The 27,270-nt window shown below is 39.7% G+C and overlaps 1 protein-coding gene across 2 annotated transcripts in view; it reads left to right on the forward strand.

The window, feature by feature from the left end:
• The first annotated feature begins 236 nt into the window (after window positions 1–236).
• The window catches only part of si:dkey-205h23.1 (AT-rich interactive domain-containing protein 3B), a 76,523-nt gene continuing 49,489 nt past the window's right edge, over window positions 237–27,270 (forward strand). For both annotated transcript variants that reach the window (XR_010898416.1, XM_067419198.1), the window contains exons 1-2: window positions 237–566; window positions 7,380–7,931. Coding sequence is in view for 1 of the 2 variants with exons in the window: in XM_067419198.1 (XP_067275299.1) it covers window positions 531–566; window positions 7,380–7,931 (588 nt within the window). In the remaining variant the exon portion in view is untranslated. The remainder of the gene's footprint in view (window positions 567–7,379; window positions 7,932–27,270) is intronic.

A 27,270-nucleotide genomic window follows, 5' to 3' on the forward strand; every position in this document is an offset into this window, starting at 1 on the left:
AGTTTCAGTATCAAAAAAGGTATAGGCCTATATGATTAATTTTAATGATCAGCAAACCAGGTAATTAATTAGATCACATTTAAGTATTTAATATTGATAGCCCTAATACAAAATGCATATTTTACACACTACACACACGTTTGTTTTTGTGAAATGTGGGGACATTCCATAGGCGCAATGGTTTTTATACTGTACAAACACATGCATGCATTACTCCACCAGTGTGTGTGATTGGCAGACGCGCTGTAAACGCGTTCTCGTTCTCGCGAGGAGGGGGTGCGCGGCGCGTCGCGTCGCGGCGACGCCAGAGAGAGACGCGAGCGGAGCGGAAGGGAGTCGAGCGCTGAACGCCGCGCGCCTCGGTGTCTGTGATCGCGGGTCTCCTGCTCGTGCTCGCTCGAAACGGAGCGCACCGGATCGTCACGCGCTCGCTGGCTGGAGGAACGGACAGCGCCGCCGGTGCGCGTGCAAACTCACCGAGGGTTACCGAGCAGAGAGGCGAGAGGAACGGGACGGGACGGGACGGAGGAATGGTAGATAACAGCGGCGGCAGCAAAACACAGATGGTGAGTCGGTGCAACTTACTGCAAATGCTCATAACCATTCTCATTATGACTTATCAATCTGAGTGTATCATCGCGCGTGAGTGTGTGTGTGTGTGTGTGTGTGTGTGTGAGGGCATGTTTTTGTGACATATGAGGCCACAAATGTGTATAATGCCATGGGTATGACACAGGTATTACAGGAGAGGGTGAAATATGAGGACATTACCCATGGCCCCACTTTACAAAAGGCTTATAAATCACACAGGAGGAGTTTTTATGAGAAAGTAAAAATGCAGAATGTTTTGTGTGTGTGTGTGTGTGCGCGTGCGCGCGCGCGCGTGTGTGTGTGTGTGTGTGTGTGTTTGTATATTGAACTGCCCTTTAAAACAGCTTTCGTATCCAGCATATGGATCTTCTTTTTCTGTAATATATATATATATATATAGTTTTGCATAAATTAATAAAACAAGAAAATTAAAGGAATGAATAATTTAGTGAATGTATTGCTTTGACAGATATTGCTGTGAAACTGACATTCTTGTGCATCTATAAACTGCACACGTCTGCTTGTGTGTTTTATGGATATTTATGAGCAGAAATGTGCTGTCCCTTTAAAGCCACAGAAACCTGATGAGATGATTTACTCTCATGAAGATGTTTTTGTCTTGGTGAATGGGGTGATTTTCAAGTATTATATCATTGTGAAAACACACACACACACACACGTTTTTCTCACTCTCTCACTCTCTCTCACACATACACACACACCTCTCTCTCTCTCTCTTACACACACACTGTCTCTCAAAAACACAGACACTCTCTTTTACACATACACACGTTTCTCTCTCTCACACACACACACACACACACACTCTCTCACACGCATACACGTCTCTCCGTGGGCTGTCGTTTTGCTCGCTCTCTCTCTCTCTCTCTCTCTCTCTCTCTCTCTCTCTCTCTCACACACACACACACACACACAGACTGTCTCAAACACACATCCTCACTCACACACGTCTCTCTCTTACACATGCACACACACACCCTCTCTCTCTCTCTTACACATACTCACACACACATTATCTGTCTCTTACACACACACACACACACACTCTCTCTCACTCTTACACACACACACACACACACACATACACATATTCTCTCTCTTACACACAGACACATTGACACATGTACACACACACACACACACACACACACACACACACACACACACACACACACAGCATCTGACTGCACAAACATGCTGTTTTCATTAGGGTCCTCTGCTTTGATCCACCGCTGAGCTGTTGTATTCTCTTAAACCTCATGAATCTCATGCGTGACTCTTTCACTAAAGCATGAGCCCGACACGACGGATCGCGCTTGTTTTGCTGTAAATATGTGTGATATTAATAACCAGTTCTTATACTGTAACCTGTTATTTAAGATCATGATTCACGCCGTCAGATCTTCGGTGGTACGCTGACAGATTTCTCTTTCAGAGCGCAGGTTTATCTGGACGGACGGGTTGAATAACCTGCATATCTAAAAACAAGTGTTGAATTCTGCAGGTGTGTGTGTGTGTGTGTGTGGGCATGTTTTTGTGGCATATGAGGACACAAATGTGTATAATGCCATGGGTATGACACAGGTATTACAGGAGAGGGTGAAATATGAGGACATTACCCATGGCCCCACTTTACAAAAGGCTTATAAATCACACAGGAGGAGTTTTTATGAGAAAGTAAAAATGCAGAATGTTTCCTGTGATGGGTAGGTTTAGGGGCTGTGTGTGTGTGTGTGTGTGTGTGTGTGTGTGTGTGTGTGTGTGTGTGTGTGTGTGTGTGTGTGATGGGTAGATTTAGGGGCAGTGTAAGGCGATATAAAATACGGTTACAGTATAAAAAACATTACGCCTATAGAATGTCCCCACATTTCACAAAAACAAACGTGTGTGTGTGTGTGTGTGTGTGTGTGTGTGTGTGTGTGTGTGTGTGTGTGTGTGTGTGTGTGTGTGTGTGTGTGTGTGTGTGTGTGTGTGTGTGTGTGTGTGTGAAAGACTGCAGAAAAACACAGACAGTCGAAATGTGCTGTATGTGTAAGATGGAGACCTGTGTTTATTGTATTGCTAGACTGATATATGATCAGTAAGTACATGCACTTTTGCTTATTTTTATTCTAATTTCGGGATTTCATAATTTGCATGAAGAATTGTCAACGGATGTCACCCATATCACGCTTTCTAATGGTAAATACTGCATAAAATGCATATTAATTTGAATTCAGGCATTTTTTTGCTGTTTGCTATGATTAAATGACCCTTTTCAGGATTAATGGGTTATCAGCTCACCATAAAAAGAAGAAGTTACATTTTTAGCAATGCATTTTGTATATGTGACCCTCGACCACAAAAACGTAAAGGTCAATATTTTTAAATTAAGGTTTATAGATCATCTGAAAGCTGAATAAATAATCTTTCCACGGATATTATTCACAGTATTTTAAAATCTGGAATCTGAGGGTGCAAAAAAAATCGAAAAATTAAGAAAATTGCCCTTTAAAGTTGTCCAAATGAAGTCCTAAGCAATGCATATTACTATTAATAATATATTTGATATATTATGATTTCTGGCATAAAAGAAAAATGTATAATTTTGACCCGTTCAGTGTATTGTTGGCTATCGCTACAGATACCCATGAGATTATAATAATAATAATAATACATTTTATTTGTAAAGCACTTTACATTTTAAAGAAAATCTCAGTGCTACGAAAAGAGGAAAATAAATAAATAAAATAAATTATGACTATAATAATATATAATATTATGACTGGTGTTGAGCTCCAGGGTCACGTGTCAGAAAAGTGCATTTATTGATCATTTGCAGCTTGTTGTAATTCTTGCATTGATTACTTTTGCATGTGCACCAAAAATGAGATTATTCACACACATCAGAATTAATCGCAGTCAGATATTCACATTCACAACCAAACCTCTTCACTCCAGTTTACATGCAATTTGCATTAATCTGATTATTCTCCTAGTATTGCGGTTCTTTTACCACCATTACACAATGCACAGCACAAATGATGCACACGGGTTTGTTGTTCGCCACTAAAATGCCTCCATTTCAATGTCTTTAACCATCAACAGGCTAAACTGTATTATATGTATATATGTAATGCACCCAAAGGGGAATAGATGCGATTTAAATCAGCATACGCCGTGTTTTTGAGCTCAACGGGTTAGTTCAGCCAAAAACTAAACTTCTGTCATTAACTCCTCTCCCTAATGTCGCTCCACACCCGTAAGACCTCCGTTCATCTTCACACACAGTTTAAGATATTTTAGATTTAGTCCGAGAGCGTATGCAAGTGTATGGGCTGAACGATATATCGTTATCGTATCTATATCTAGATATGAACTTTGAAGATATTACTATTGAAAAAAGCAACGATATCGACGATAAAGATTTCCCCTCTCCGCGCTCGCCCTGCATATACAACTCTGGCAGTCACAACAAACATCGGTTTTACGAGTGCCTTCGAATACACACCGCTAAAGCCAGCGCACACACACACACACACACACACACACACACTACCAGGGACGTGGGACTATATTGTGAGAGGGGGAGCGGCGTTTCCATGGTGACGCGTCATTGCTGGTCACGTGACCCACCGCAGCAGCAGCAGCGCTGAATGAATGATGATCTACTTTTGTCATTTTTTCTTTTTTATTCAGAATATTCACAAATGTGTTCGCTATGGCATGAAATATCTGTTATTCCGATTGTCAAATACACGCAAGTGGAAGAATATTGTTGTTTAAACACCTTTATAACGATGGCATTAGTTGAGCTGTATGCGCGATGGGCGCCGCCATGTTATGGGTCCTTCACACTGTGCGATTTTTCAAAATCCTTTGCGAATGTCCCTTGTCAGACTGTACGATAGTCAAGGCGGACGTGCGCAAGAAAACTCGTCCAGCGTTTTATATCATCAGTGAATGACGCGTTCGGTGACGGTGAGCTGCATTACACACGGGACTGAAATGGAGGCTACAAAGAAATCTCTAGCGCTCGTTTTGGTCAAAGTTTGTCTTGAAAAAACGAGATTGTCGTTGTAGGAGAAGTCACACTGCAGGATTGTGTGCCAAATCTTCTGACACTGCCAGAATTTCGTCTGAGGTTAAATCTGATCGCAGCGCTCATTAACCGGCCGCCGGTGAACATGTCAAACTAACGACCAAAGACGTCAGATTTTAGCCTCAGATCAGAGGAATCTTTTAGGATTTGCTAAATTTGTCTCAGACGGCCAAATCGTGGCCAAAATCGCGCAGTGTGCACCCGGCTTTAGTTTGTGCCGCAGACGCAGTTCAGAGACTCGGATCGGTTGGATTTACAACACGTGAATTCATCCACTTCTCCCGAAATACTTAAAAGTAAGCGGCTGGTGAACTGGGAATAGAATAGAGCAAACATTGAAGTTACTTACACAATGTGTGTATCTGATATGAATAAAACGTGTCGGATTATAATTACCTCTTCCATAGACAGCAGTGTGTATTTTACAAACTCTAAATGTATTGTTTTTTTAGTACTTATGTGAGAAATGCTTGGTTTTCACCGAACACGTAGTCATATCGTATTGTATCCAGATATCTGGCATGAAAATCGAGATATGAAATTTTGTCTATATCGTTCAGCCCTAATGCACACTATACTGTCCATGTCCAGAAAGGGAATAAAAACATCATCACAGTAGTCCATATGAGACATCAGTGGGTTAATTAGAGTCTCTTGAAGCATCCAAAATACATTTGGGTCCAAAAAGAACAAAAACTACGACTTTATTCAGCATTGGCTTCTCTTCCGGATTTCTGAAATAAAGAGTCAAATGGTCATGATTCAGTGAATCAATAAATGATTCAGGTCACCAATGTCTCGTGATTTCAGCAGTTTGACACGCGATCCGAATCATGAATCAATTCGCTGATTCATAACCGTTTGAATCTTTATTTGAGGATTGAACACAAACGCGGAAGAGAAGCCAATGCTGAATAAAGTCGTAGTTTTTGTTATTTTTGGACCCAAATGTATTTTGGATGCTTCAAGAGACTCTAATTAACCCACTGATGTCTCATATGGACTACTGTGATGATGTTTTTATTCCCTTTCTGGACATGGACAGTATAGTGTGCATACACTTGCATACGCTCTCGGACTAAATCTAAAATATCTTAAACTGTGTGTGAAGATGAACGGAGGTCTGACGGGTGTGGAACGACATTAGGGAGAGGAGTTAATGACAGAAGTTTCATTTTTGGGTGAATTAACCCTTTAATCGAATGATTTGCCTTAATTGCATTATGAGTGTTCAATGTAAACTGACTGACATCAGCAGGATTTGCAACAACAGCCAAACGTTTATGTTTGCAAAACAAAAATGCACATGATAAATGAAGGCAGATTCTGCGAACTCATCCATAACATGCTTATCATGTTGACAAAACATGTGCAGCTTAAATCATGGGAACTAACATGCTTAGTGCACGCTGTAAACTTTGAGTTTGGGGCGGTGCTCAAAGTAACGGAGCACATTTTCTTAAGTATACTTTTGAGCGATCTGTACTTTACTTGAGTATTATTTTTGGGGAGTACTCATGACTTTAGTACATTTGAGAGGCAAATATTGTACTCTTTACTCAGCTACATTTCTATCCATAACCATAAGTACTGTTACTTCTTCTTCTTCTTTAAAAAAAAGGAAAAAATAATATTTATCGGAAACCCTCAGTTTGTTGTTTTCCTCTAGAATGTGATTGGATTGTGCAGAGCTCACAGATTGGGACAGCCAATCAGCAATCAGTTTCAGCTTTCGCCAAAGTCCGATTTAAGTCGGGTACAAACACCGCAAAAAATGCTTTTCTTTCTTAGTATTTTTGTCTTGTTTCGAGTCCAAACATCTAAAAATTCTTAAAACAAGAAGTATTTACTAGACAAGCAAAAGTAATTGTCTTGTTTTGGGGAAAAATAACTCTAAATGAAGAGAGTTTTTGCTTAAAATAAGATAAATAATCTGCCAATGGGGTGAGAAAAATAATCTTTATTCAAACAGAAAACAAGATTATTTATCTCACCCCATTGGCAGATTATTTATCTTATTTTAAGCAAAAACTCTCTTCATTTTGAGTTATTTTCCCAAAACAAGACAATAATTTTCACTTGTCCAGTAAATGTTTCTTAATGTAAGAATTTTTAGATATTTGGACTAGAAACAAGACAAAAATACTGAGGAAGAAGAGCATTTTTTGCAGTAATGTGCAATTTTTGGCCACGGTTTAGCCGTCTGAGACGTGTGCGCATACAAGCGTGCATGAGAGAGAGAGTGTGTGTGTGTGTGTGTGTGTGCATGTTTTTGTGACATATGAGGACACAAATGTGTATAATGCCATGGGTATGACACAGGTATTACAGGAGAGGGTGAAATATGAGGACATTACCCATGGCCCCACTTTACAAAAGGCTTATAAATCACACAGGAGGAGTTTTTATGAGAAAGTAAAAATGCAGAATGTTTCCTGTGATGGGTAGGTTTAGGGGCTGTGCGTGTGTGTGTGTGTGTGTGTGTGTGTGTATGATGGGTAGGTTTAGTGGCAGTGTAAGGGGATAGAAAATAAGGTTTGTACAGTATAAAACCATTACGCCTATGGAGAGTCCCCATATGTCACAAAAACAAACATGTGTGTGTGTGTGTGTGTGGGGGGGGGGGGGGGGGTATCTGTACTTTTACTTTATCTGTGTCCTCTGATGTCTTCATCCGTTATTTCAGGAGGCCGGTTTGGCGGGAGGCCTGAAGCTGGAGGCCATGATGGAGCATCTGCAGAGGCAGCAGCAGGCGCGGATGGAGATGGAGCATAAGGAGCGGCGGCTTCGGGAAGCTCACATCATGTACGCGCAGCAGGTCGCGGCTCAGCAGGCCATCATGGCGGCTGCGCGGGCTTCTGGAGCCGGATTCATTAACAGCGGACAGCTGTCTACAGTCTCCAATCAGAGCAGCCTGGACTCGGAGCGCGAGGACGAGGAGCGAGGACGAGATTCGGATGAGGATGAGATGATGGAGGGCGATGAAGGCAGCGAGGAAGACGACGATAGGCCTCAGAGCGGGCTGGAGTTCCTCAGGAAACAGACGCTGGCGCTCCAGCACGGATCCCTAAATCTTCCCGGACGGCCCATCGCGAGCTTCCCGAATCCCGGAGCCGCCACTTCTCCTGCCGGCAGGATCAAACAGGAACCGGAGGACGATCTCTCCCCCGTCGGACAGCCTTCAGCGTCCTCTCCGAACGGCCGAGCGGACTGGAGCTACGATGAGCATCTTAAAGTGGTAAGAGAGCTTAAGCTGTGCACCAAATGTCCTTCCTCAGCGTTTCTGTCTGGGTTTAACAGCACAAACTACTAAACATTCTTAAATCAAGATGCATTTACTGGAGAAGTCTTGTATATTGAAAATGGATGGTTTGTGCTTAAAACATAAGCAAATATCTGCCAGTGCAGTCTTGAATGCCCTTGGAATTAAGTTTTTCTGACCCCATTGGCTGATGTTTGTTTGTGTTTTAAGCAAGTAAATTGAAGTTGCTTTGTGTAAATTTTAGGTTACTTTGGATTTAATTGCTTTGGATACAATTTAAGTTACTTTGGGTAAAATTGCTTTAGATACAATTTAGGTTACTTTGGGTAAAATTGCTTTAGATACAATTTAGGTTACTTTGGGTAAAATTGCTTTAGATACAATTTAAGTTACTTTGGGTAAAATTTAAGTTACTTTGGGTAAAATTGCTTTAGATACAATTTAAGTTACTTTGGGTAAAATTGCTTTAGATACAATTTAAGTTACTTTGGGTAAAATTTAAGTTACTTTGGGTAAAATTGCTTTAGATACAATTTAAGTTACTTTGGTTTCCTCTTTCATCTGGCAATCTCTTAATTTCAATACATTTTTTCAGCCAAAAAAAAAAAAAAAAGACTTATTTAGTCTTATCTAACATAATTTTGCTTTTCCAGTAAATTCCTCTTTGTCTATTTATACTGGAAAACAAGACAAATGGTTGATTTTACATGACGTCATAATAGTCAAGTTACAGCTTTTGTAACATTTCTGCTGGTTTGAAACTCACAGTAATTCTGACTCAATGTGAACCGTTTTCTTTATATTTGGGCTGAATGTTTAGTAAGCGCAGCAGGGTTGGATGTCATGGGTTCTCCCTCTCGTCTTCTTTGCACCTTTCTGCACGCGGCTCTAAGTGTGTGTATGTGTGGGGGCATGTGTTTGTGACATATGAGGACACAAATGTGTATAATGCCATGGGTATGACACAGGTATTACAGGAGAGGGTGAAATATGAGGACATTACCCATGGCCCCACTTTACAAAAGGCTTAAATCATACAGGATGAGTTTTTTTCTGAGAACGTAAAAATGCAGAATGTTTCCTGTGATGGGTAGGTTTAGGGTGTGTGTGTGTATGTGTGTGTGTGTGTGATGGGTAGGTTTAGGGGCAGGGGCAGTGTAAAGGGATAGAAAATACAGTTTGTACAGTATAAAAACCATTACGCCTATGGAATGTCCCCACATTTCACAAAAACAACCGTGTGTGTGTGTGTGTGTGTGTGTGTGTTTGTGTGTGTGTGTGTGTGTGTGTGTGTGTGTGTGTGTTTGTGTTTTGTCTGATTCGGCCCCTCAGGAGAAACATCTGCTCCGATCTGCGTGTGCGCTGGCACAGAGCCGGACACTTTGCTTGACTTATTTGTTCTCTTACGCTCCTGCCAAGCAGCAAGTCAACTTTGGCCGGAGTCCAGACTGTGTAAAGAGACATTTGGCTCAATTTTGTCAGTTCCCACGTGGGAGTGTTTGTGCACGCGTGTAGGAGGCGTGTTACGAATCGCACAGTAGCCACAGCTCTATAGGAGTGATCTGCAATATAATGCACATTTCCTCCAAAACGTATTTATTTTAATGCGTAGATGCAAACTCCTCACCTTTTTGAGATCAAAATAGGTCAACCACGAGACTTGTGTGTGTGTGTGTTTTTTCGGGGTCTGTTCAGGCTGATCTTTTTTTTTTTGAGTGATATTACAAGGTAATAAAGAAATATGGTTTAACTGTACAAAGCATCCCATATTAATGTATTTTTAACTGGTGGGATCTTCAGTTTTCAGCTTAGAGAAGCTAACATGGTTTCCAATATGCATGTTATCTGGTTGCTGTCGGCTTGTTTTTGTCTTGTTTATGTATTCAGGCTCGCATATCTATTTAATCCTTTTTAATGTTTTATAAAGGGTTGGTTTGCCCTGCATAAAACACAAAACCTTTTCTACCTCTTACCTGTTAGAATTAGTTTTCAGGCAGATGTAAAGATACTTAATAGTGTCTAGAAATGAGCAGGAAAAGTAAATATATATTTTTTAAATGTGCAAAAAATCTCAGAGAATGTTCTCACCTGTTTTACCCCTCACCCGTTTGCATCCCTGTTAATAGGAATGCCACGTCTCAAGGTTTTGTGAAAGTGACATGCAGCTAAAATGTATGAAATGCAATGCATTCGGATGTTTCCTTTTACACGGTCCCAAGATGCATCTTGCACTCTTTTTTCCAAGTTTGCATGTGCATTTCATGTCATCAGGCACACTGCAAAAAATGCTTTTCTTCCTCAGTATTTTTGTCTTGTTTCGAGTCCAAACATCTAAAAAATTCTTAAAACAAGAAGTATTTACCAGACAAGCAAAAGTAATTGTCTTGTTTTGGGGAAAATAACTCCAAATGAAGAGAGTTTTTGCTTAAAATAAGATAAATAATCTGCCAATGGGGTGAGAAAAATAATCTTGTTTTCTGTTTGAATTAAGATTATTTTTCTCACCCCATTGGCAGATTATTTATCTTATTTTAAGCAAAAACTCTCTTCATTTTGAGTTATTTTTCCCCAAAACAAGACAATTACTTTTGCTTGTCTAGTAAATACTTCTTGTTTTAAGAGTTTTAATATGTTTGGACGAGAAACAAGACAAAAATACTGAGTAAGAAGAGCATTTTTTACAGCATTTTATCATTTTTCTTCAAAGTAAAGCAGAATAAATGCATTTAGCAGTATTTTGATCCCGGTGAAGCATATGTTCTTCAGAATAACATGCACTTGATGAATCGATCAAAGTATGACCGAAAACGTGAAGTGAATAGACAGTAAATCAAATGGTTTTGATTTCAGATGGGCTGTAGAGTGAATGTAAACCTGTTGATGTCTCGCTGTGAATCAGGCGATCTGTCAAGAGCTTGAAGAGCCTCTGATGTGATTAAAGGGCTGGAGCTGCTTATTTATAGAGCCATTTATTCTACTTTCCCAATATAGAGCAGCAATGTGGAAATGGACAATCCAGACCGCGGAGAGAGACACTAGTGGATAATACAAAGTAGGGCTGTGCAATATATCGAAATATCGCAAATATGCATATCGCAATGGCTCGCAATCTCTGAATGATTTTAATAAGCTACTTCCACATTGTGAAGAGTGTTCGTTTTAGGTCGACGCATAGCAGAGAATAGACTGGGCACATTACTGTTACTTATGAGACTTTGCTTGACGTTAAAAAGAGTTATTAAACGCAATAATTTGCAGTCTCGCGCTGTTTGACACACACACCGAAACGTGAACAATTTGTGACACACATTTTTTCTACAACACAGCTGGTCACTTTCTGAATTTCTTTTCCCAGAGAGAATGTGAAACACAAATGGTTTCATTCTCAGTTTTTAAATATTTAAAAAAAAAAAAATAATTTAAATAGATTTTACACACTAATTGCAATATCGTATCGCATATCACATTTTTGTTCAATATCGCACAGCCCTAATACAAAGATTGAAGTCCTGCTTATGATTTTGAAAGTCAGAATTACGATGCAAGGATTTTGATTGCTCAATTTCATATATCTTGTGCATTAAAAGTGCATGAAAATTAAGAGCAAACGGGGCATTGTCGTGCAGCCACATACACAATTAACTTTTTGCAAAATGCGTGCAAAATAAATTGTACATCCACTCACAAAACCCACTAAAAACAATTTGCATCCGTGATTAAAGGGATAGTTTACCCAAAAACGAGAGTGTGATGTTTATCGCGTGTCAAACTGCTGAAATCACGTGACATTAGCGATCCGAATCATGAATCGATTCGCTGACTCATAACCGTTTGAATCTTTATTTGAGGATTGAACACAAACGCGGAAGAGAAGCCAATGCTGAATAAAGTCGTAGTTTTTGTTATTTTTGGACCCAAATGTATTTTGGATGCTTCAAGAGACTCTAATTAACCCACTGATGTCTCATATGGACTACTGTGATGATGTTTTTATTCCCTTTCTGGACATGGACAGTATAGTGTGCATACACTTGCATACGCTCTCAGACTAAATATAAAATATCTTAAACTGTGTGTGAAGATGAGCGGAGGTCTTACGGGTGTGGAGCGACATTAGGGAGAGGAGTTAATGACAGAAGTTTCGTTATTGGGTGAACTAACCCTTTATCTCGGCTAGTCTTTCTGACGACTGCCTGCCAGAAGCCCCTCCCATGACGCAAATTTGTGTCTGTTGTGTATTGAATGTCACGCGCTAATGAAGTGAATGGGTTCAAAATGTTCATGCGTCAATTTATTCACGTCCGGTGTGAACGCAGCATTAAAGGGGCAGTAACCTTTACTCTGTTTAATGTCAAACTAAAGATAAGGACATCGCTCACTGCTCTTGATTGAATAGCTTTTGTAAGTTTAATAAGGATTAATCTTTCATTTAAACAGTGAAATATGCAGTTATTTTACATTTGATTACTTTATTCAATTTCTCTACCTAAAAACTAATGTTAGACCCACCTGAAAAACCTGAAAAGCACTGATTATTTTATTAGTATCTTTGCTTAGTAGTACTTATTTGTGCTGCTGCTTGTATTTAAGTTATTTGTTGTTAATTTCTTTATTGTTATTTTATTTTTATTTCAAAATTAATTTAGATTTTAAAAATAATATATGCCCACCTATAATATATTCTGCTTCACTCTGAAATGAGTCACGTCATGATTGCACATGATATTGCTCATCTGATCTCATAGACCATCATTCGGATGCGGACCCACTTTATATCAGGTGGCCTTAACTACTCTGTACTAACATTGTAATTAATCATTTGATACAATGCACTTATTGTGTACATACATGTTTTTACATTGTACTTAAATGTTAAAAATACTTGCATGTAATTACGTCTGTAATTAAAGGGGGGGTGAAATGCTGTTTCCTGCATACTGATCTTTTTACACTGTTAAAGACATGGAATCCCATACTAAACATGGACAAAGTTTCAAAAGTTAAGGTGGACGTTTGATGGGAGTATTTCTTTGTCAAAAATACTACTTCCGGTTAGTCATAAGTTTCGGCAAGTTTTTTTCGATCATGCGTCCCCTTTGACGTTAATAGGTCGGAATTTCCTTGTATGGGCCTTACGGACGAGAGAGAGAGTGAGTGAGAGAGAGAGAGAGAGAGAAACAGGCTACGCCCATCAAAGCGCTGGCTCGTAGGCTGCGCTGCACTGGTGATGTGACTTCAAGAAATTAACAATGTCACCAAAAAAAAACGTTTTTGGTTGCCAGACCAAGACAGTCCTCTACAGATTGCCAAAAAACCCCGCGGTAAGGCAACAGTGGATGTAATTTGCTTTTCCGGATCAGCAACTGAGTTGCGCAAAGGTTTATGTCTGTTCGCTGCATTTCGGTGCCGACTGTTTCATAAACAAGGCCCAGCTCGACGCCGGATTTTCCAATCGCCTAATGCTGAAGGATGGAGCAGTCCCAACGATAAAGGTCCCAACGTTAGAACCGCAGGCGGTGAGTGAGACTGATTCAAATGTAGATATGCAGGATGCAATGCTACTCTATAGGTACTCAAGATTGACATGACACTGACTGAAACTGAGGGTTTCACCCCCCCCTTTAAGTTACATTTATAATTATACAGTGTTTATTTTTTATAGTTTATTACATACCCATAAACCACCATAACTCTAGTCGTATCCAAGCTCGATATCAGCTAAAGTGTTTTGCAATACAATTTTAACACAGCAAGTACATTGTACTTATTTTTTGAAGTAAGTACATAGTACTTAAAGCTCCACTGTGTGATATTTTCCCCATCTAGCGGTGTAAAGGTTTATGACCATCCAGTGAATATTAGTTTCTGTTCCTCAATTCTGATTTCGTTTTAACTCCTACGGTGGCCGATTTAGTCCAAAATTAACACGGCAATCCCCCTCTTCACATTCGACACGGTGCCATCGAGTGTTAAACGCGAAAGGTGAAGCTTGAATTTACGGGTATGTCCCTCTTTGGCTACTGTACTTTCAAGATGGAGGAGCAACATGGCAACCGGCATTCAAACCCCTCACCCGTATGTGTTTTCAACGGCATATTGTAAACTTACGAGAATACTTTATTACTTGAAAGAAGTAAATATACATTAATGAGCACATATTTTTGAAAGAACGAAGTGATTTTAGCTAAGAATAAACTAAAAAGTTACACAGTGTAGCTTTAAGGCCACCTAATATAAAGTGAGGCCTCTGATGTAAAGGCAACCAAAACATCATGCATGAATGATTTCACAAACCCTGAGACGGTCAGTGAGTGTGTTTATATGCACACCAGTAAGCTCATAACTCACAAATATCAGCTTATTGAAATAACCAGTTTTCCCCGTTTACATGCAAACCAGTAAACCGCGAACACCAGTAACCCGCGTTTACATGACTGTATTAATAAAGCGGTTATTTCCTTATAGTGACGTCAATAATAATAATGTCCGCAGTACTCCTAATGTTCCGTCAGTTGTGATGTTAATAAAGCGCGTCAGCGGGAGATTTACGGCTCATATTATTCTCTCATTCGTTATTCATTATTCTCTCATATTTGACTGAACCTCTTCTACTTCTGCTGACTGAGATGAGAACACATCTTTACGGTTTATGGCTCTTAAAGGAGTCTGCGTTTGGGATATATGTCCTTATTTCATGCTAAACGCTCGCTCTGTCTGGATGCGTTTAAATCTGCTGTAAGTGTGTGTTTTTGTCACCGATCACACATGCGCTCTTCAATAAGCCGACAGAAAGCAGGTTAATGCGTTTACATGCCGCGCGAAATAGGAGGCAAAAAACTCCGGTTTATGCTTACGCCGTTTATGAGCTTACTCCGGTAAAAGAAAACCGGTTACCTCGTTTACATGACCATGATCAATGTCGGATTATTGCATAATCGGCTTATGAACGTGCGTGTAAACGCACCCAGTGATAAAATCCTAATTTCCTTGAGAGGAAGAGGAAATCCAGATGGTCAGAGAGGGGAGGGGAGCGTCCTTGTTTTGTGAGATGCGTCCGTCTCTCTTTTGTCCTGTCTTTTATGTGCTCTGTCATTATGTGTGGCCAGCGGGATATAATGACACCTCTTCATGGCCGGCAGTTTCATGTTGCGTGGTTAAAGGGGGAAGGTTTGGAGACAGCGGGACGACGCGCTCTCGTTTTAATGGCATCCCTGTGAGTTTAATGACAGCTGCTGTAAATTCCTTCCTGAAGCGAACAGACAGGATGTTCAGACGCTCAGATGCTTGATTGATCAATCAGAAGACTGAAATGGTAGAAAACCAGAGCGCATTTATTTCTGTATTTTACATTTAATGTTTCAGTGAATCTGTACTGTAAAATATCATCCTAAATGATGAAAAGGGTCCAATGCAATGAAAATCAATGGGGTCATTTATTAATCGATGTTCTTCAACAAAAGAAAGTCGGTTTTAAAGGGGCTAAATAAATGACAGAATGTTAATGCATATAAATATTTTAGAACACTAAAGTTATATTTTGCTCATGCACTCTTTGGAAAAAAAGGTTCCGTGGGGTTCTATATAGAACTGCTGGATTCTTCACTTAATTTTCTAGACAGCATTTTTTGTTTTTTGTTATTTTTAAAGTGTAAATGATAGAAATAAAATCGAACTTGTTTCGACTTATTATAAGGATGTCCAATCTGTCATTTGATGCCTTTTGGACATAAAAAAAAAAATTACCTGGGGTGCCCAAACTTTTGATCCCCACTGTATGAAGCGTCTGATGGAAACCTTTAAGATTATACATATTAAGCACTGATGGAAACCTTTAAGGTTCTACATATGAAGGGTCTGACGGAACCCTTTAAGATTATACATATTAAGCACTGATGGAAACCTTTAAGGTTCTACATATGAAGGGTCTGACGGAACCCTTTAAGATTATACATATTAAACACTGATGGAAACCTTTAAGATTGTACATATTAAGCACTGATGGAAACCTTTAAGCTTCTACATATGAAGCGTCTGACGGAACCCTTTAAGATTATACATATTAAGCACTGACGGAACCCTTTAAGGTTCTACATATGAAGCGTCTGACGGAACCCTTTAAGATTATACATATTAAGCACTGATGGAAACCTTTAAGGTTCTACATATGAAGGGTCTGACGGAACCCTTTAAGGTTCTACATATGAAGCACTGATGGAAACCTTTAAGGTTCTACATATGAAGCGTCTGACAGAACCCTTTAAGGTTCTACATATGAAGGGTCTGATGGAACCCTTTAAGGTTCTACATATGAAGCACTGATGGAAACCTTTAAGGTTCTACATATGAAGCGTCTGACGGAACCCTTTAAGATTATACATATTAAGCACTGATGGAAACCTTTAAGGTTCTACATATGAAGCGTCTGACGGAACCCTATAAGGTTCTACATATGAAGCACTGATGGAACCCTTTAAGGTTCTACATATGAAGCGTCTGACGGAACCCTTTAAGGTTCTACATATGAAGCGTCTGATGGAAACCTTTAAGATTATACATATTAAGCACTGATGGAACCTTTAAGGTTCTACATATGAAGGGTCTGACGGAACCCTTTAAGATTATACATATTAAGCACTGATGGAAACCTTTAAGGTTCTACATATGAAGCGTCTGACGGAACCCTTTAAGATTATACATATTAAGCACTGACGGAACCCTTTAAGGTTCTACATATGAAGCGTCTGACGGAACCCTTTAAGATTATACATATTAAGCACTGATGGAAACCTTTAAGGTTCTACATATGAAGGGTCTGACGGAACCCTTTAAGGTTCTACATATGAAGCACTGATGGAAACCTTTAAGGTTCTACATATGAAGCGTCTGACAGAACCCTTTAAGGTTCTACATATGAAGGGTCTGATGGAACCCTTTAAGGTTCTACATATGAAGCACTGATGGAAACCTTTAAGGTTCTACATATGAAGCGTCTGACGGAACCCTTTAAGATTATACATATTAAGCACTGATGGAAACCTTTAAGGTTCTACATATGAAGCGTCTGACGGAACCCTATAAGGTTCTACATATGAAGCACTGATGGAACCCTTTAAGGTTCTACATATGAAGCGTCTGACGGAACCCTTTAAGGTTCTACATATGAAGCGTCTGATGGAAACCTTTAAGATTATACATATTAAGCACTGATGGAACCTTTAAGGTTCTACATTTGAAGGGTCTGACGGAACCCTTTAAGGTTCTACATATGAAGCGTCTGACGGAACCCTTTAAGGTTCTACATATAAAGCGTCTGATGGAAACCTTTAAGGTTCTACATATGAAGCGTCTGACGGAACCCTTTAAGATTATACATATTAAGCACTGATGGAAACCTTTAAGGTTCTACATATGAAGCGTCTGACGGAACCCTATAAGGTTCTACATATGAAGCACTGATGGAAACCTTTAAGGTTCTACATATGAAGCATCTGACGGAACCCTTTAAGGTTCTACATATTAAGCACTGATGGAAACCTTTAAGGTTCTACATATGAAGCGTCTGACGGAACCCTTTAAGATTATACATATTAAGCACTGATGGAAACCTTTAAGGTTCTACATATGAAGGGTCTGACGGAACCCTTTAAGGTTCTACACATGAAGCACTGATGGAAACCTTTAAGGTTCTACATATGAAGCGTCTGACGGAACCCTTTAAGGTTCTACATATGAAGCATCTGATGGAACCCTCTAAGGTTCTACATATGAAGCGCCTGACGGAACCCTTTAAGGTTCTACATATGAAGCGTCTGACGGAACCCTTTAAGATTATACATATTAAGCACTTATGGAAACCTTTAAGGTTCTACATATGAAGCGTCTGACGGAACCCTTTAAGATTATACATATTAAGCACTGATGGAAACCTTTAAGGTTCTACATATGAAGGGTCTGACGGAACCCTTTAAGGTTCTACATATGAAGCACTGATGGAAACCTTTAAGGTTCTACATATGAAGCGTCTGACGGAACCCTTTAAGGTTCTACATATGAAGCATCTGATGGAACCCTTTAAGGTTCTACATATGAAGCGCCTGACGGAACCCTTTAAGGTTCTACATATGAAGCGTCTGACGAAACCCTTTAAGATTCTACATATGAAGCATCTGACGGAACCCTTTAGGGTTCTACATATGAAGCGTCTGATGGAACCCTTTAAGGTTCTACATATGAAGCGTCTGACGGAACCCTTTAAGGTTCTACATATGAAGCATCTGACGGAACCCTTTAGGGTTCTACATATGAAGGGTCTGACGGAACCCTTTAAGGTTCTACATATGAAGCGGCTGACGAAACCCTTTAAGATTCTACATATGAAGCATCTGACGGAACCCTATAAGATTCTACATATTAAGCACTGATGGAAACCTTTAAGGTTCTACATATGAAGGGTCTGACGGAACCCTTTAAGGTTCTACATATGAAGCGTCTGACGGAACCCTTTAAGGTTCTACATATGAAGCGTCTGATGGAAACCTTTAAGGTTCTACATATGAAGCGTCTGACGGAACCCTTTAAGATTATACATATTAAGCACTGATGGAAACCTTTAAGGTTCTACATATGAAGCGTGTGACGGAACCCTTTAAGATTATACATATTAAGCACTGATGGAAACCTTTAAGGTTCTACATATGAAGCATCTGACGGAACCCTTAAAGGTTCTACATATTAAGCACTGATGGAAACCTTTAAGGTTCTACATATGAAGCATCTGACGGAACCCTTTAAGATTATACATATTAAGCACTGATGGAAACCTTTAAGGTTCTACATATGAAGGGTCTGACAGAACCCTTTAAGGTTCTACATATGAAGCACTGATGGAAACCTTTAAGGTTCTACATATGAAGCGTCTGACGGAACCCTTTAAGGTTCTACATATGAAGCATCTGATGGAACCCTTTAAGGTTCTACATATGAAGCGCCTGACGGAACCCTTTAAGGTTCTACATATGAAGCGTCTGACGGAACCCTTTTAGATTATACATATTAAGCACTGATGGAAACCTTTAAGGTTCTACATATGAAGCGTCTGACGGAACCCTTTAAGATTATACATATTAAGCACTGATGGAAACCTTTAAGGTTCTACATATGAAGGGTCTGATGGAACCCTTTAAGGTTCTACATATGAAGCACTGATGGAAACCTTTAAGGTTCTACATATGAAGCGCCTGACGGAACCCTTTAAGGTTCTACATATGAAGCGGCTGACGAAACCCTTTAAGATTCTACATATGAAGCATCTGACGGAACCCTTTAGGGTTCTACATATGAATCGTCTGATGGAACCCTTTAAGGTTCTACATATGAAGCGTCTGACGGAACCCTTTAAGGTTCTACATATGAAGCATCTGACGGAACCCTTTAGGGTTCTACATATGAAGGGTCTGACGGAACCCTTTAAGGTTCTACATATGAAGCACCTGACGGAACCCTTTGAGGTTCTACATATGAAGCGTCTGATGGAACCCTTTAAGGTTCTACATATGAAGCGTCTGACGGAACCCTTTAAGGTTCTACATATGAAGCGTCTGACGGAACCCTTTAAGGTTCTACATATGAAGCATCTGATGGAACCCTTTAGGGTTCTACATATGAAGGGTCTGACGGAACCCTTTAAGGTTCGACATATGAAGCGTCTGACGGAACCCTTTAAGGTTCGACATATGAAGCGTCTGACGGAACCCTTTAAGGTTCGACATATGAAGCGTCTGACGGAATACTTTAGGGTTCTACATATGAAGGGTCTGACGGAACCCTTTAAGGTTCTACATATGAAGCATCTGATTGAACCCTTTAGGGTTCTACATATGAAGCGTCTGATGGAACCCTTTAAGGTTCTACATATGAAGCGTCTGACGGAACCCTTTAAGGTTCTACATATGAAGCATCTGATGGAACCCTTTAGGGTTCTACATATGAAGGGTCTGACGGAACCCTTTAGGGTTCTACATATGAAGGGTCTGATGGAACCCTTTAGGGTTCTACATGTGAAGGGTCTGACGGAACCCTTTAAGGTTCTACATATGAAGGGTCTGACGGAACCCTTTAAGGTTCTGCATATGAAGCATCTGACGGAACCCTTTAGGGTTCTACATATGAAGCGTCTGATGGAACCCTTTAAGGTTCTACATATGAAGCATCTGATGGAACCCTTTAGGGTTCTACATATGAAGGGTCTGACGGAACCCTTTAAGGTTCTACATATGAAGGGTCTGACGGAACCCTTTAAGGTTCTACATATGAAGCGCCTGACGGAACCCTTTGAGGTTCTACATATGAAGCGTCTGATGGAACCCTTTAAGGTTCTACATATGAAGCGTCTGACGGAACCCTTTAAGGTTCTACATATGAAGCATCTGATGGAACCCTTTAAGGTTCTACATATGAAGGGTCTGACGGAACCCTTTAAGGTTCTACATATGAAGCGTCTGATGGAACCCTTTAAGGTTCGACATATGAAGCGCTAGAATCTTTTCTTCTAAGATTGCGGTTTTCAGTTCAATAATCTAGTAAATTAACCATTTTCATTCAGCTGAATGAGAATTAATTCAACTAGTGTGAGAGGTTTATGACTCGTGCCAGTGTGTGTGTGCTGTGGGGGTTTTGTCAGTGATGTATATGCGCTGACCTCACTCCCTCCGTCCAACACAGAGTAAATAATTGTTAAACAAGGGCTGGACAAAGGTGTCGTGTGCTGGCTGTGGCGGGAGGGTTCAGTGATCTGTAGGGGCCGCAGTGGGACGTCCAGGCCAGATGACCCCGATAATCCTCCAGCGTGTCCCTGGGGTCCAGAGGGGTCGTTCTAACACTGGTCTTCCTCCATGCCCCCCCTCCTAATCCGACAGTGATTAATAGGGCTTAATAACTCCGTGCGTGTGCTGCGACTCTAAAGATGAACACGCATGATGGTGATTGGAGCAAATGCATTCCATCTTTTATTGAACTTCCATTTGCAAACATCAGATTTGTGCTCGGTTCTCGGATCTCTACTAATGATTGACAACATATGGACCACACTGCAAAAATGCTCTTCTTACTCAGTAATTTTGTATTGTTTTTTTAGTCTAAATATCTAAAAATACTTAAATCAAGATGCATTTACTATATAACTAAAACGACATAAGATTTTTTTGTTGTTGTTTCCTTAAAAAGAAAAATCAAAATGAAGAGTTTTTGCTTAAAACAGGCAAAATGATCTGCCAATGGGGTGAGAAAAATAATCTTAATTCTGTTTGGGACGGAAACAAGAAACAAGATTATTTTTCTCACCCCATTGGCAGATCATTTTGCCTGTTTTAAGCAAAAACTCACTTCATTTTGTTATTTTCCCCCAGAAAACAAGAACAAATATCTTATGTTGTTTCACTTGTCTAGTTAATGCATTTAAGCATATTTAGATATTTGGACTGGAAATGAGAACAAAATACTAAATAAGAAGAGCATTTTTTGCACTTCTTAACATGAATAATAGCCTTGTATATATCCATTATACCATCACTAGTTATTGTAAAGGTTGTATACACTCTTAAAAATAAAGGTCTTTAAATGGTTCTTTGGCAAGGTTTATGTTTCAATAAAGAACCTTTAATTTTCAAAGAACCTTTCCATTGCAAAAAGGTTCTTTAGACTATAAAATGGTTACACCCTTAAAAATAAAGGTGCCAGGAAGAACCTAAAATAGGGTTTCACAGTGATGCCATAAGAACCATTTTTTCTAACCATTTTCTAGTCCAAAAAAACCTTTTTGCACTACAAATAACCTTTTGTGCAATGAGAAGGTTCTTTGGATATTGAAGGTTCTTCATGGAACCATACACCCTGCCAAATAACTATTTAAAGACCTTTATTTTTAAGAGTGTGGTAAAAAAAGGTTCTTTAAAGAATCTTTCACAAAACGGTTCTTTGGCGAACCAAAAATGGTTCTATGGCATCACTGTGAAACCCCATTTTTGGTTCTTTCTGGCACCTTTGTTTTTAAAGGTGTAGTTTGCCGCTGTTGATCGGTGTGGGCTAGTCTAGCGCCGATCGATGTGGACTTTGTAAGCTCTGACCGAGGGAATGATTGGCCTCATTTATGCCTCATGCATTATGAATGCGGATCCTCACGTGCACTTTGGGTTGCAATAGTTGGTCTGATAGAGTCATAGGTTAAGGGTCAAACCAAGGTAAAGGAATTTTACTTTGGGATGCTTCAATATTATTTAGAAAATAGTTTTTGTAAAGGTTTATTCTTACAAATCATCGGATATTTTTACGTATTTACAGCCCGTCTTTTCTGTTCGGTGTCAAGCACATCCTGCAGTTAAAAGCTGATCTATTATTTATTCAGCGTCCCTGTCGGTCAGGCGTTCTAGATGGATCCCTAGCAAACCGACCTCACTGCAAAAAATGCTCTTCTTACTCAGTATTTTTGTCTTGTTTCTAGTCCAAACATCTAAAAATTCTTAAAACAAGAAGTATTTACTAGACTAGCAAAAGTAATTGTCTGGTTTTGGGAAAAATAACTCAAAATGAAGAGAGTTTTTGCTTAAAATAAGATAAATAATCTGCCAATGGGGTGAGAAAAATAATCTTAATTCAAACAGAAAACAAGATTATTTTTCTCACCCCATTGGCAGATTATTTATCTTATTTTAAGCAAAAACTCTCTTCATTTGGAGTTATTTTTCCCAAAACTAGGGAATTGTCTGGTAAATGTTTCTTAATGTAAGAATTTTTAGACCAGAAACAAGACAAAAATACTAAGTAAGAAAATCATTTTTGCAGTGTTACGATGCAAATATGTATATATAGTGCTAAAATGGCGTGCAAAAGATCTTTTTTGACTACACAGGTGTTAATGAAAATTTTAATAGTTTTGTGTTGAATAAATACAACTTTTTTGATGTTATTTCAGCTTTCAATGAACAAATATGTTTTGAATAGATTTATTTTTAGTTAATGAGTGTTAATGTGAATTGCCTCGGGCAGGGTTGAGCGCTGTGTTTTGATTGTGGGTGATGTTAAACGGGCTCAAGGTTTGCGTCATTTAATCGAAATCCTCCGAGGGTTGTGTTTGTGCAGGATCTTCACTGCTAATAATGCTCTTCTTCCTCAGTATTTTTGTCTTGTTTCTAGTCCAAACATCTAAAAATTCTTAAAACAAGAAGTATTTACTAGACAAGCAAAAGTAATTGTCTTGTTTTGGGAAAAATAACTCAAAATGAAGAGAGTTTTTGCTTAAAATAAGATAAATAATCTGCCAATGGGGTGAGAAAAATAATCTTAATTCAAACAGAAAACAAGATTATTTTTCTCACCCCATTGGCAGATTATTTATCTTATTTTAAGCAAAAACTCTCTTCATTTTGAGTTATTTTCCCAAAACAACACAGTAAGTTTTCCTTGTCTAGTAAATGTTTCTTAATGTAAGAATTTTTAGATATTTTGACTAGAAACACGACAAAAATACTAAGTAAGAAAAGCATTTTTTGCAGTGTTCTTTCAGTGCTGAATGGATCACTAGCAGAAATTTTCTGATGCTGCAACTCACTCAGCTTTATACACTATACTGTGATCAACAGGATTCAGTGATAAACAGATCTACACGTGTGTGTGTGTGTGTGTGTGTGTGTGTGTGTGTGTGTGTGTGTGTGTGTGTGTGTGTGTGTGTGTGTGTGTGTGTGTGTGTGTGTGTGTGTGTGTGTTTGTGACATGGGTATGACACAGGTATTACAGGAGAGGGTGAAATATGAGGACATTACCCATGTCCCTACTTTTCAAAAGGCTTATAAATCACACAGGAGGAGTTTTTATGAGAAAGTAAAAATGCAGAATGTTTCCTGTGATGGGTAGGTTTAGTGTGTGTGTGTGTGTGTGTGTGTGTGTGTGTGTGTGTGTGTGTGTGTGTGTGTGTGTGTGTGTGTGTGTGTGTGTGTGTGTGTTTAGGGTGTGCTTGTAGACTCCCGGCTCTCACAGTCCAGTGTTGAAGATTTGGCTGATCCAGAAATAGAGGTGGGGGAGGGTCAGGCTGGAAGTGTCGCCCCACCCAAAGGAAACATTCCAAGCGGAATTACGGAGCCAAATCCTCAAACATGACAGACTCATCGGAGGAGCTCCTTCTGTTCATCTCACTGCGTGTCAATAAACGCTTGGAAAACGAGCTAAAGAGCAACGTTTTCTGAGACCGTTACGGTGGAAAAATCCCACAAATGCAAATACTGGATACTCCAGGGGTATAGTTTAACTTTTGTAAGGGCGATTTGTATAATTATCTTGTTTCTGTGTTGTCTATTATGTCAAATATAAAATACACGTCAAACCAGAGCTGGACAGTCCCTCAGCTCATTTCCTCGAGTCCTGTACTGAAGTTCACTGTTTGAGTCTCTGTGCTTTACTGGAGTATTATTTTTTCTGTAATCTTCTGACTTTAACTTCACTCCATCTGAAAGACAAATATCGTCCTCTTTACTCCACTACATTTCTATCAAGGTCCTCGAAGTCGAAAGTCGTTTCTGTCGCAGCTTTGAAAGTCTGTGATGATTCGTGTTAGGGCTGCACGATTTGTGGAAAATATATAATTGCGATTATTCTGGGTAAAGTTGCGATTGCGATTTAATATGTGTGAATTGTTATTATTTTTTACAAATGAAAAATGTGTATATAACATTTTGTGTTTATATATTAATGACTAATAATTGTTATTATTATTGCTAAAAATATTATTACAAATAAGAAGTATTACCATTACAATAACATTTTCATAATTACAAATAAAAAATAGAGTATGTCAGAATAAATATAAGGCTGCGTTGACACTTGTAGTTCGGTTAGTTTGGTTCGTTTGATCCGGACCAAAAAACAAAACCTATAGTCCTGGTCCGCTTAGCGTTCACACTGGCATTTATAACAGCGGCCCTTAAGTTACCGAACCAAAGGCTCAGGGAGACGCTCACAACCTGATTGGTCGGCTTATATGACGTAGGAGCTGCTTACCGAACATTCAGAACAACGCTGTGTGCGGATTAAACGCCATCATTTTATGCATATGGCATTATTTACCCGCTGAGAACTCATGAAGAGCTCATAAAATGTTCAAAACATTCAAAACAGCAGCAGGATTTCCTCCGTTGTGCAGAAACGAGACGGCCGTTCTGTCGTCTGAACCGGATAATAATGGGCAGCACAGGTCCTCTGATGAGAAGAACCAGGTTTGCTTTTTGTGTGTTTTTTCTGGCATTTTCGAAACATGCTCGTCGGACCAAATATTGATGAGGCTCTTCCTCGTTGCTCCACGTTTGCCCTCTAACGTTAACGTTACTCATTCTGGATACACCGATCTTTCCCCGTCGTCAAATCAGCTGACTATGCGTCTCATCTTGTGACATCACGTCCTGTTTTTGGTCCGTTTACATGTCTTTGGTCCGTGTTGCGTTCATATATCAGTCGAACCGCACCAGAGTTGGTTTGGAAGCGGATCGAGACTCGTCTTTTTAGCGCTCTCGGTCCGCTTGTTTGGTTCGCTCCAGGGTTCGGATGGCAGCGTTCACATATGTTCAAATGAACCGCACTAAACGAGCAATCGCACCAGGGTTCGTTTTAATCCAACCACACATGACAAGTGTGAACACACCCTAACAATATAATACTAATACTTATTATTTTTGTAATATTTTACAGAAAACATATTTTACAACAAAAAAAAAACTGCTGGGTTACCTATTAATATGCAGACAGCCTATGACTAAAAACATTTGAAGGGTCTAAGCCTATATATATATATATTATTATTATTATCTACGTTGTTTATCTGTGATATCAATTTCCTAAAGTCTTATGTCTTTAATATGAACGTCTTGTGCATCCACTGTGAGGGAAAAACTCCTGTACATTGAAAAAAACATGGATTGTCCTATAAATGTAGTATTTTTTAAAGTTTATTAAGTTTTAAAATGTATTAAAACTTGGGGCGGCAGTGGCTCAGTGGTTCATGTAGGTTGTCTACAAACCAGAAGGTTGGTGGTTCAATCCCCGGTTCCACCTGACCAAGTGTCGAAGTGTCCATGAGCAAGACACCTAACCCCAGCTGCTCCCGACGAGCTGGATGAGCCTTACATGGCTGACATCGCCGTCGGTGTATGAATGGGCGAATGTGAGGCAATATGTAAAGCGCTTTGGATAAAAGCACTATATAAATGCAGTCCATTTATTAAGTATTATTTTCTTATTATTTATTACATTATTTATTTCATTAAAGGGGGGGTGAAACACTCAGTTTCAGTCAATCTCATGTCAATCTTGAGTACCTATAGAGTAGTATTGCATCCTTCATATCTCCGAAAAGTCTTTAGTTTTATTATATTTATAAAAGAAATATGGGCTGTACCGAGTCTTTCCGGAAAAAACAGAGAGCCTGGAGGCGTATCGAATGGGCGGAGCTAAAGAATGACGAGTTGAATGACGATTTCTGTGTGTTTACTCGCAGTTTATGAGGACATGATTCGGTTTATGGACTATTGTATGCGACTAAACCTTAGCAGTAGCAAGCAAAACGGTTTTGCACGTCAGACTAGTGTAACGTTATACAGAGAACAGCAATGGAGTCCGTTAGCGCATTTGAATGACGAAGCACGCGATCGTGTTGTTTACTGATGTTTACTCACGCGACGAGCCGACAGCACAGACATCTGAAGCAGTTTAACTCACCGGCTGCTTCCAAAGCAGGACCGAACCTTTATCGCTGGGGCCGCTCCGTCAGAAACACACTTCTTTGGTATGATTTGGTGAAGTCCTGACAGCGGTGACCGTGGAGATCCACTTTGAGACGCGACTGAAGCGATGTTGTGAAGCTTCCCGTCATTTCTGCGTTCAAATCGGTTCAAATGCAGCGCTGCCTTCCCAGAATGCTGTGCTGAAGCGTTGAAGTCGCTCGACGTCACCCAGAGGAATAAAGTGGAGCGCGCGGACAGACGTGTTCACGGACGACTGGATCTGCAGCTGAGAGTGTGTATGGGCGTGCGTTTCCTCTCTCGCTCTAGTCACGCACACACACACCCTACCGGGAGAAGAGCCCGTACGGCCCATACAAGGACCTTCCGCTCTATTAACGTCAAGCCGACCCATACTCGAAAAAAACTCTCTGAAACTTGTGAGAAACCGGAAGGAGTATTTTTGACACAGAAATACTCCATCAAACGTCCAACATTAGTTTTTGAAACTTTGTCTATGTTTAGGATGGGAATCCAAGTCTTTAACAGTGGAAAAAGCT

The sequence above is a fragment of the Pseudorasbora parva genome, chromosome 16 (genome assembly GCF_024679245.1).
Source record: "Pseudorasbora parva isolate DD20220531a chromosome 16, ASM2467924v1, whole genome shotgun sequence".
Lineage (NCBI taxonomy): Eukaryota > Metazoa > Chordata > Actinopteri > Cypriniformes > Gobionidae > Pseudorasbora > Pseudorasbora parva.